General features: G+C 29.6%; 2 protein-coding genes and 1 pseudogene across 3 annotated transcripts in view; 1 reads left to right on the forward strand and 2 right to left on the reverse strand.

Annotated features, from left to right (window-relative positions):
* LOC122536593 (integrin alpha-PS2-like) overlaps positions 1 to 3946 on the reverse strand; it is a 57042-nt gene extending 53096 nt beyond the window's left edge. For both annotated transcript variants that reach the window (XM_043669065.1, XM_043669064.1), the window contains exon 1: positions 3420 to 3946. In XM_043669065.1, coding sequence (XP_043525000.1) covers positions 3420 to 3595 — 176 coding nt within the window. In that variant the 5' untranslated portion in view covers positions 3596 to 3946. The remainder of the gene's footprint in view (positions 1 to 3419) is intronic.
* A 3686-nt stretch (positions 3947 to 7632) lies between these two features.
* LOC122536597 lies at positions 7633 to 8715 on the forward strand (annotated as a pseudogene).
* Positions 8682 to 10135, reverse strand: LOC122536598. Its single transcript, XM_043669074.1, has 2 exons — positions 9172 to 10135; positions 8682 to 9023 (listed from the first exon to the last, which is right to left on the reverse strand). The coding sequence occupies exon 1, from the start codon at positions 10002 to 10004 to the stop codon at positions 9204 to 9206; it is 801 nt and encodes a 266-aa protein (XP_043525009.1). The 5' UTR covers positions 10005 to 10135; the 3' UTR covers positions 8682 to 9023; positions 9172 to 9203.
* Positions 10136 to 12561: the final 2426 nt, after the last annotated feature.

Consider the following 12561-nt stretch of genomic DNA (forward strand, 5'->3'; position numbering starts at 1 on the left):
GTTTAAAATTACAATTACCTTTAAGCTAAGTTGCTGTAACTTTCAAGTTTCTAATAATAATTCGCTTGTCAAATGCTATTTGAAAATAGTATTCGCGGCTTTTATATAGTCACATTAAGGGTAAATACATATGTATTGCATAGCATCAAGAAATATTTCAGTTTCAATGAAATAAAATTTAAAAAATTGAAACTGTTGGAAAAGTATTAATAAAAATGTGGACGATAGCGATCTGTAGTTTGATTCAAATATTTCCAAGATTAGGTTTGACGTCAAAAAAAGGTTTTGCAGATTAGATGCGATTTTTACGAAGCGCGCACTTGTATATGTAATATGTACATACAAATATCTACGTGATATAATCAACAAAGATTGAAAGGCATGTTCATTGAAAAATAGCGAAGCGTTGATGAATTACTAAGTCAAACGTACAGATTAACAGAATATTAATCAAAGTAAAGTAAAGCAATAGCTATCAACCGCCCACGTAACGGAGTAACGATGATTCAATGTCCCGTATCATAGGCAATCTTGTGCTATGAATTCATTCAACGTGTTGTTCGTTATCACGTTCATTGACATGTTCGTCAATCAAGAAATGATTGCGGAAAAGCAAGAGGGACTTGCCATCTCCCGCGTAATTTGAATTTTGGATACGAAAATAATCTGATATCTGGAAGAACAAACGTAAAATGATAGTGTCGAAGATTGAAACATAATTTTTAAGCGGATATTATATTCGTACTTTCTGCGGCTTTGGATATTCGAAAAACACCATACTCTAACTTCTCTTATTTCTTCTCGGATATCGTGACTGTCTATCTTTGTCTGATATTGAAGAAAACAATGTATAAGCAGCTATTGAGGGAGAAAGAAGATGGATTGAGAAAACTGCTTGCAGTGACGCTTTGAGCTTCTTGTATTTTTCAATATTAGTTTTGAAAGAATCTTTTATTCAATAAAAATTATTCGTTAATTTATTTCGAGATGATTTTTTAAACTTTACTTTGAACCTATGTATACTTTCCCAAATATTAAAACATTATGTTATTAAAGCAAATTAATATTTTCACACAAACACAATTAAAGAAATAGAATCCAAGCAGATCTTTTCTTTAGGCAAACATAAACTTTATACATCATTTTCTACACTTTGTTCATTTCAGTAAAAAAATTCATCTATAGCTCTCATTGACTTACGATTCTTATACCTTCAATCCTTATACCTTTCTCGCAAATATATATGTAAATCGTTCTAACGAGTGAGATACCAACGATCAGCTCCCTTTCACAAATTATTCGAGCTTGTCAAATTATTCAACTCATTCCAACTATCGAAACGAGTGATCATGCGATGTGCCTATTCTAAAACTCATCCTGCCGAAAAACATGATTGCGAAGAAAATCGGCGTACTTACTTACAAAAACTCATACATGTGGAGGATTCGATTTCCATGCGAATCGAAAATCCGAACCAGTTCGAATCGATAGCGTCTCTGTCAACTCTGATCGTGTGATAGCTTTGATATCCGTTAGAATCGAATAAATTGCACGGTCTGGATCCTAGTCGACCTTTGGCGTGGATTTTCCCGCAAAGGGCCATCGTAACCGCTACCATTATTCGCGTTTCCTCGTTCTGTCGACATTATTTATATCCGTCGTCGCCAGAGGAGCTGGAGCAGAAACGTTTATTCGTGGCCTCCGTGAGTCACGAGAAACACTGTTCTTATTTCAGATGAAAACGAACATCTATACGGTGTATAGGCGATAATATAGAACGTAGATTATAATCTTTCTTGATCTTTCGTGATTTTTTTCTTCTTTCTTCTTCTTCTTCTTAAATAAATTGTGTCTACATATGGTAATAAGTATCTACTTCATTGTGTCATGTAATCAATCCTCGTTCATACCTTATGTAATCAATTATCCACAAAGATTGGTCTAAAAGTTATTCAATTATTCTAGAAAATCTATCGAATGGGCAACATTTGTTTATTTTATATATGCTATTGAAAATTTTGGTTTTAGTTTCCTAATTGTAGTTGTATGCTATTTTTTCATTTTTTCTTCTTCTTTCTGCAAATTTCAATGGTATCTTTTCATTACTTTGACAGATTTTTAACTCCAAAGTTTTCTAATGTAACAGAATTCTAATAATTTTCCAACGTAACAGATTTTTCCAAGGTTCTAACAAAATTTTTTAAACTCTATTGCGACTCACTTCCTTAAATAAATACATACCCTAACATACCCTACCGACGATAAGAATGCTCGAAAATTTTAGAAATCTTGAAGCATGTGATCTCTATGTGACAACAAAACTGTTTCTCAACTCAATATACTTTACATGCAGATCAAGCTACTGATTCTATTATAAAATCAGAATTTTTAAATTGAATAACTTTTCTTGTTGATCATTCTACGGTCAAAACACGTATAATGCTATTAAATTAATACTAAATTAATTAGCATATAATGCTAACACCTACTCAAGGGAATAAAGCGTGTCGCTCGTTATTGCTTTCCTAAATCTTCTTGCATACTCATCAAGTAGTATATTGTAGAAGAGAAGATGGAGAACAGTTACAAGCCTCCGGATGAAACGGGAAAACCAACTCGCCTTGTTCTCGAAAGAGGACATAAAAGGCAAACGATTCTAAACTTGTCAAGAAGCATCTGTTATCCAAGAGTTTACCCTCGAACAAATCAACATCATCGTCGTAGGGATAATCAATAAAGCAAATCTGCTTGCCAACGAGTTATTCACGATGAATGATCGTAATTAACTGTTGTCAGGAGTGTCGCGTTGATGTGTTAACGTTAATAGGGATAAAATATGTGAATAATCGATAGCGAACCAAGTCGTTCATTTTCGTATGACTCATCAATTTCATAATTCATTCATTTTTTCTACAGGTTTCACAATTTCATTATTTATTTATATCATTATATAATTAGTATTTAACTACTAACTCTAACTAAAATAAATGATTCGTGTGAACGCGTTTATTTGTTATGTATAAAAAATTTATATCGAACGGATTCGGAATGAACGTATTTGCGATGTTTCGAAACTTATATCTTCAAATATGTATGTATATTTTTCGACATAAACAAACTCCTCTACCTCTCGCAACTTCGAAAACGACGTTTCATTAAATCACAACTATTGCCAATAATAATTAATAAATACTCTTCTATAATAATTATATTCTTATTTAATCGTAACAATACAGGCTCATTGAAATGTAGACTAATATAACAATTTTTAGACGTGTAGAAATCTTTCGTCTTGAAAATATTCAACTATGTATTACGTAAGCTCTATATACAGCTCTAATAAATTGTAGAGCACAAGAGTTTCTCAGCTGTTAGATCATAGATATACAAAAATTGAAGTATGATAAAAGGAATCTCACCATCCTCGTCCATATCTATCCCTGTACACAGAAACAGCGAATCCGAACATGGATCTGGTCTCGTTTCGGTAAACCGCATAATGTTTCGTCTCGATGTTAAACGCGTCTGAACACCAAAGTGGTGAATTGACAATGATCAGACTTATTAGGCCCACGATAAGATTCGCGTACCACATGCTTGCACGTCTTGCCACTTAATCACACGTTCAGTCGTTCTCATGCACGGGGGATGGATTCAGCACAACAAACTGTCATAAACGCGTGTCGCGTCAGTGTCCTCGCGATTGTCAGTACGATTATTACTCTTAGTTGATCAGGGTGTCGGTGGTGATAATGATCGTATCGTCGACAACAACGTGGTATCATCCACAAAGTTTTTTTAGACAGAGAAATAGACACTACATGTAACGAAGATTATGAAGATTACAGACGAAAACGGAGCAACTAGGGACACAAGAGAATCAGAGATGCCTGCTTGACGGACGGCCGCGAACAGACTGAAGAGTAGAAGTCCGTTCTTTCGGTTACTCTTCGCTCTCTTGACTCACGAGGGCTGCAACTCCCACCCACTGTACTTACGCGGTTCCGAAGTTGCGCTCCACTCCGGGATGCTTGCGTGCCACAACCATTGACTAAGGACAGGATAGACCTGACATACAATGCTTCGTCGTAACTCATATTTGGGGGGACGGGCTTATCAAGTGACTCCCTTGCCATTTTTGTACGTACGCAAATTTATCGTTGTTCAGTATGCTAATGGTTCGAGTTAATACTAAATTTTCTTATCTTTAAATTTTTTTTTCTTTCTAATTTTTCTATAATCAGAAATCAGGTATAGAATTTTATACTCTATACTTATAATCTTTTCAATGCGTATTGTGATGCAATTAATTAGAATAAATCTCTTTTTTAATTCAGTAGAATAAAAGAGAACAAGTTCTAATGTTGTATTTTTTTTAAGAATTTACAGTAATTTACACTATAATTAAAAATATATTAAAAACAATCGCGATATCTTTTAACTCACAAATTAAAGCAAACACGATCATTATTTTATCGCTTGCAAACTAATAATAAATATTCTTCCGTATATCTAATTGTCAATACGAAATCTTCTAATACCGTGTATATAAATTAATTTTTGGAAATACAAAAAAAGATTCAAAAGTAAATATTTTAGTTCTGAAATTTGCAAAGTCTTTTTGCATGTAAAATTTATACACTCTTAGGCAAATAAAATTGTTTCATGATAACAAAACATAAGATAAAATGTATTTCAATTTTACAAATAATTCTAATTCTAATTCTAATTTTTTATCTCGTAATATTATCTCGTAATAAATCTCATACTCATATTAATTATCAATGCATTATTATTAATATTCAAAAATACGATATACGAGAAAATCTATTTCGGATTAATAAATAAAACACAAACAAGAAAATGTTACCACTCGTGGGTATGTAATAAATACCCACTCGTATTTGTGAAAAATTCTACGTAATACACTAGTATTACACTAGTCAATCGTATCGATTCGGATCTTTCATCCTACGAGATGAATGAATAATCAGAGGAACAAAAATGCATGCAACTCACCGTTAGATGCGATGAATATTGTTATTAATGTGGTTCAAGAGACGTCATCATCCATCACTAAATAGGAAACGTCGAATATTGTGGAAAAAGTGAAGACTGAAAGAAATTTCTAAAATAAAACATAGAGTGTTATAATTTGTACATAAAGACTGAAAGAAATTTGTAAAATAAAACATAGAGTGTTATAATTTGTACATAAAGATAATGTTAATTATTTTAAATTCTTGAAATAATAAAAAAATGATCTCTATTAAATATAAAATTTTAATAATAAATAATTATATTTAATTCGAAAACAAAAAGTTTAAACTTGTTGAATTTTCAATCAGATTCTATTTGTAAAATTCAAATACAATTGACCTCAGTAAAATGCAAATTATAAAGTTACTTACATTTTTGTCTGTTGAAACATCACTAGATCTTTCCCAGGGGATACAAAGAAAGGAAGGAGTGAAAAACCTTTAACAAAATATCAATTATTATAATTTATTCTCAGGAAAACAGTAATAATTGTTTAAAAAAAATTTAAAATATGAAACTCTATGAAATCTTAGAACTTTAATAATAAAAAAGATGAAAATTGTATTAAGCATAAAATATTGTTGAAAAAGTTATGAAAATATATACTTAATTATGAAAGTATAAAATTGGATTTTATTTTCTAATTACTAATAATTACAAATAATTAAAGCGAAATATAAAGAATAAAATTAATTGAAATACAATATCTGAATTCTTACTTTTATCTGCATAGCTTTAAAGCACCAGTACCTCCCTCGCAACAGATTTGCGTCATGAATTAATCTGATGAGATGAGGGCTCGAGCAAGCACGCATCAAATTCCGCTGATTTATGGAAAAGCAAAATATCCAATAAAAATATTTAAATTGTATATATACATTCATATCTATGTTAGCATATACACGCTAATTTAACTTAATGAAATAAAATTGATAAATATACAATAGATGTATGTAATTAAAAATGAGGCTCCTTTAATATGAAATGCAATTACAACATAATATTTATACCATAAACTTTTAGATTATTTAGAGCAGTTACTATAAACATATAATCATGACTATGCTAATTATTAAATATGAATATTCAATATAACCTGATTCTATGATTCTACGTTTGTAGCATACCATATAACTAAATATACAATTAAATATTACATTGATTTGCGAATGTATGTAACGTAATCATATTGATTTGAAAATTTTTAAATTATTTTAAAATTTTATCAATATGATCATATATCACAATTATAGATATAAAACTTTATTGTTCCAATTGTTCGAAATACTTTCGCGAGTCATTGTAAAATACGAAAATTTATAATATATTCATTTATAACCAAGATGGGATTGAATACAGAATTAGACATAACTGGTTTAAATAATACTCAATGTTCTGGATAGCAGACATATTCCGCAATTCAAAAATAAATATAAAAACTACTGATTGTATATTCTTTACCTGAATACGTTTGGAAAATATTTCTTCTTGGCTTCTCGCTAAAATCAGATACCATTATACATAATTATACTTCAATACTATCGATCGATCAGAAAAAATATCGATTATGTTTGGAAACATGGTTATTGGCGCTGTAATCTTTTCCTAAGCGCGCGCATTTCGAAGATATATTATCTTACTCGAAACAAGAAATAAGAATCCTTCCTCTAATTTTTATTATTTAATATTTAATATTTCACAATTGATTTAACAAAGCGCCTGTAATTTTATTCTTTTTAACTATGCCGTGTTTTAATTCTAAATTTCACTAATTTATGTAATTTAGTGATGTATAAAGAAATGATTCTTCATACCTAAACAAATAAAGAATAAATAAATAAATAAATAAAAAATTTCAAGTATATAAAATAGTAATTTCAGCAAATACCATACTGTCAAAAAATTAAAATAAGTCATTGTGTATATACATTGCTTTAATAAGTTTTATTAATATACATAAATCATATAATACATTTACATTTGCAGTTTATATCTTATGTAAGTATTGTCTTTTAAAAATACATATATTTCTTTATGAAAAATATTTTGAGAGATTGAACTATATCTAGGCTAAATATATTAAATATAAAAATACTAAAAAAAATTAAATATTAATAAAAATTTTTATATCTTCACACATCGGTCATACAAATTTTAATAATACTGAATATCAGACGGGACATCATAACTTTCTGCTTTGCAATCTTTTCTTGATGTGTTGCAAAGTTTAAATCAAATTCTAATTACACGTATCTCAAATTAACAAAAATAATTATTGATTAGATTAATAAAAATTAAAATAAAACAATTGCTTCTCTTGCATTTCTAAAGTAGAGATTTTGATGAATTTTCTTATTTCTATTTTTATTCTCTTTAACAAAAGTTAAAAGTAGGATTAGTTTGTTTGTCTCATTACAATATTTATTTTTTTGAAATAAAATAAACATCGCTTGAAAAAAAAAAAACAAAATATTGAGAATTTTAAAAAAAAATTTTAGATTTATAGTGGACTTTCTTGTCCAAATACATATATGTTTGTTAAATAATAGTATACTAGGCAAACCTAATAGAGTTTTAAACATACAACGGCATAAGACGGCATTAGTATATGACGATCTCAAAATAAAGTACTAATCCCAGTATTAAATATTCTGTTTCAAGTGAGAAAGTTTACAAAAAAGTATCAAAAAAGTTTTAAAACGCACCAATGATGAAATTCTACACCAGTAATGAAGTGTCATCATTTGGACTTGGTACATGAAAGTCTAAATCTGGAGGTTACTCAGGCTGTTAAAGATGCAATTGTCATAGGATACAGATATATTGATTGTGCCCATGTTTATGGCAATGAAAAAGAAGTGGGTGATGTCCTTAAAGCAAAAATTTATGAAGATGTTGTGAAAAGGCAGCATCTTTCCATCACCAGTAAATTATGGAATACTTTCCACAGACCAGATTTAATTGAACCTACTCGAATAAGGTCTCGATCTCGCTATTAAGATCTCGAATATCTCGATCTTTATTTAATTCATTGGCCAATGGCATACAAGGAAGGAGGTAGTTTTTTTCCCACATAATGCCGATAATACTCCTGCTCTTAGTAATGCAGATTATGTGGATACATGGAAAGCTATGGAAGCTTTGGTATCCAAAGGACTTGTTAAAAATATTGGTGTTAGTAACTTCAATTCTGAACAAATAGACAGATGGCTTAAAAACTGCATTATTAAACCAGTTACAAAACAAATTGAATGCCATTCATATCTTTCTCAAAAGAAAGCTTTCGGAATTTTGTATCCAAAAAGGTACTCTTATTACTGCCTATAGTCCTCTTGGGTCACCTGATAGACCATGGACTAAACCAGATGATCCAAAATTGTTAGAGGATCAAAAATTGGGTGAACTTGCAAAGAAGTACAATAAGACACTTGCTCAAGTACTTATTAGATACCAGCTGGACCGTGGTCCACGATAGTTATTTCTAAATCAGTTACAAAGTCCAGAATTGCTCAAAACAGTGAAGTCTTTAATTTTAAACTTCCCCCAGAAGATATTGATTACATTGACACTTTTGACTACAATGGCAGAATTTGTCCAATGCTTAGCATAGAGACCAGCTCTTACTACTCTTTCCATATTCTATTTTAATCAATTGAATTAAGATAAGGATCACAAACTGCTTTCATTGTAATGCTTACAATATCTTTTTTCTCTATATTTTCTATATGAAATTCGTATTAGGCAAACCTAATAGACTTTTAAACATATAACTCTTAAAATAAAAAAAATCATTTTTTCTGTTTCTGATTTTTATGAACTGCATTAAAATTTTTCCAAATTATTTTATTCGTTGTTCTTTTCTATTGCTGATATTGCTTGTATTAGTATTTTTACAAAAAGTGCAAATGTTGCAATTGTAACAGAAGTAGTTACTACAGAAACTACAATTAAAGTAGCAACTTTACAGTTATTAGATAGTAATATCATATATTTCATGAAAATCTATAAAGGATCATTTCTTTTTATATTGTTTCATGTTTTCTTTTTATCATTTACCACATTCTGTCATTGATTCTTGAAATTATGTTTTCACAATCTGTTTTGGACATATTTGTATTTGTAACATGGTTAATATCATATTGTTTTAAATCACATTCTTACATTTAAGAATGTCTTATTTCTGATTCATTGAAATTTTTATCATATCGTCTCCTAACAATTCTACTCGACCATGATAGCAACTTCTGATTATATTCATGTTCACTTATGCAAGTGACATTATTTGCAAGAATATTTAGTTTCGCATTTAATACATCTTCAAACATAATTTTTTCCCTTGATTTCTTTTTAAGCATAAAATCAAGTATGCAGTAACCTGTTGCATGTACATAATTGCAACGTTTTATTTTTCTATCCAATGTCTCACTATTTGTTGACCATTTATGCTTAAGGTTTGAAGATTGATCTGGTAAACATTTTGAGTGTTCTGCAACTTCTGATGATTTGATATTTGTATCACTGCCAAGTTTATTGTTATCCTTAATATCAATTCCTTTTTCTTGTTGTTGTACATTAATTTCAAAATGTTGCTTTTTATGACAAATTGTAATATTTCCCGTTCCATCATCAACTTGGTAGTAATAAAATTTAACATCTTCAGAAACAGATAACACAAATCCCACTATTTCTATTTTTCTTATTATGATATTAGGCATATTGAGAGCATGAAATTGGACACGATTATTCTTAATATAAGGTACAAATCTACTCAATTCCGTTATCAGAAAAGGTTCAAAAATTTGTATTCTATCTTCATAATGTTGCAAATGGACCCATTCTTTGTCTTCAGATAAATAATGTGGAAAATCATAATCTCCTTTGTACGAAACAAAATCTTCATCGATTTCTTCCGGTAAATCCGTCCAGGTAGTTAAATCCATCCAAGTAGTGTCAATTTCTGACATTTTTATAGTTGAACTTTAACAAAACTTTAAAGAATTTCTCTTAACACTAAATAATTCGTTCTATTTCGTTTTAATGAAGATCCAGAACGGAGCACGTGCACGTCATGAAATATGTATTTGGCGGGAAGATATCACGCAGACAAGACGCCACATAGTTGTGAAATGGTGGAACTAATTGTTTCACATTTAAATTAAGCAACATAAAAAACCACACATTGTCACGAGTTTAATCTATATTGTATTTCAAAGTAGATTTTTTCAATTATATACTTTCAACTTTTATTCTAAAGAACAGCAGTTGTAAATTTTTACTCATGCATACCGCAGACTTATTGTTATTCTATATATGTAGAAAGAAAAGGGGACGCCAATTAAAACATTTGACAACCAACACCTCTTAAATGGGTTTCTTAAAAATACAAATAAAAATTTAATGGTAGAATTAATCTACTACCGATGAAATCAAAAAATCATATTAATCAAAATAAGACAAATTTTTGAACAAAAAAAAAATTGTCTCTGTACATCACTTTGACTTTTTACATAATTAATTAATTTAATACAATAAATGTACTCTACTTATCTACTTACTTTCTTACATGCTGGTGCTAAATGTTGTCAACATGCATGTATGACTAATGAATTTATAAAAAATATTTGCTCGTTTCTGTTCAAATGAAACATAAAATGAAAATTAAAAGTTTAATTAGGAGAACACTATAAATGTTCCCATATAATATTTATTTATTACCTTTCATTTTAAATGAAAATTTGGCTGGTTTGTGGACACTGAAATACTAACGCCACGTTGACTATAACTGGTTCAATGAATCACCATTTGACGCAAAAAAAAATTAAATTTATCGGTATATAGATAGAATATATAAGTGGTACAAGAAGAAAATTAAATTATAAACTTCCAGAAACCTTTACTGACTAACATTGTTCCCATCATTCAAGTAATTAATTAATTATATTGAATTAGAGCAGATTTTTGGCACGGTGGCGTCATCTGTTGGTACTCCATGGGTACTAATTAATATTAAAAATAATTTTCCGTGCATTTTACGATTTCAAAAGGAAATGGAGAAAGGGCTGGAAACTTAAGAAGGTGCAATGAAAGAAGCTTTATACTTTAATTTTTTTAATTTGGCTTTTTACTAGAGAATGTTTATTTACCAGTAATTGGTACAAGGAAATAACCGACAGATGGCGCTACGATGTCCAAAGCGACGCGTAATTGCGAAACTAATCAAGAGGAATAATTTGTGAATTTCCGTGATTGAATCATTAGTTTTAGTTTAAATTTTTCCTTCTTTCTATATTCCATTTGTCTTACAAAATTAAGTAACACAAAAAATTTTCAAATTTTGATCAATACAGCGAAACATTCTCACATAGTATTTAATTTCTCGTAAACTACATTAGTTATTGGAACCAAATATATATTTTGCTATAGTAGTGATGGGTATCATCTTTGAAATATAAATCGAATGCATATTATGGGTGTGTAAAACTAAAATTAATTATATTTGTTTATACGAAGATGGTGAGTTAATTTTTCCATTCCAACATGGCGCCAGTGTTTGTGCACCCGAAGAGTGAAAAATTTCCATCTGTGAAAAGAATTTTAAGGTATTAGTTTGCCGCCTTCCCATTTCATTTTGAATTGGTCTGAATTTCAAATAGTAGTTTAATAGGAATTGTACTTTATGTAAAAGAATATACCCGTTTATTGAGTAGATCATTTAAATGTGATCATTTCATTTTCAACTTCAATGGGATATAAAAAACAGCACGGGGTTTTGAACAAACACTGTAATTATAAAAGTTCATATTATATTATTCGATTTAATTATCTTTTCTGTTTGTAATTGGAGGTTTGGTCTATTCTTTATCACTGAAATATTAGCATTGTGTTGAAATAGTGGAGCTGAGAGGTTTATCGCACCACTGACAGTCTGTGATCGGATATCGTCATTATTATAACGTACACTAAATTTTACGCTTGTACGATGTTAATTTGCATTTTCTACGCGCGCATATCATCTCTGGTGCTTTCAGTTATAAACTCACAAACGAGTTTGATTCAAATTCGGGTCGTAGTTTGCGAAAAATTAAATATCAATTTTGCAAATGTTCGGTAATCTTTATGCAGACATTCTGTGGGATAAAAGAAACGGGAACAGGAAGCTGAAGATCTAGAACCGATTCCGTAATTCCAAAAAGTCGTAAATTAATATTGTAAATTAATTTTTTTTACAAATTGCTACAGTACCGATCTTGAATATGGCAGCGCCATCTGTCGGTAAGAAACATCCAGAGTTATCGGCATTTTTAGTACTCATATTCGCTGGCAAATGGCGCCACCGTGTTCAAAATTATAGTGATTATAATGATATTATTATAATAATATAATTATTATAATACTATAAATAAATAAATAAATAAGAACTTTGTAACTTCAATAACTTTTTATAAATTATAATAAATTATATAATGATGAAGTTTACAGTAAAAATAGATAAATGTTTTCAACAAATGTTAGTTATGGAAT

The sequence above is a fragment of the Frieseomelitta varia genome, unplaced genomic scaffold (assembly GCF_011392965.1).
Source record: "Frieseomelitta varia isolate USP_RPSP 00005682 unplaced genomic scaffold, Fvar_1.2 scaffold_852, whole genome shotgun sequence".
In the NCBI taxonomy this organism is placed as follows: domain Eukaryota; kingdom Metazoa; phylum Arthropoda; class Insecta; order Hymenoptera; family Apidae; genus Frieseomelitta; species Frieseomelitta varia.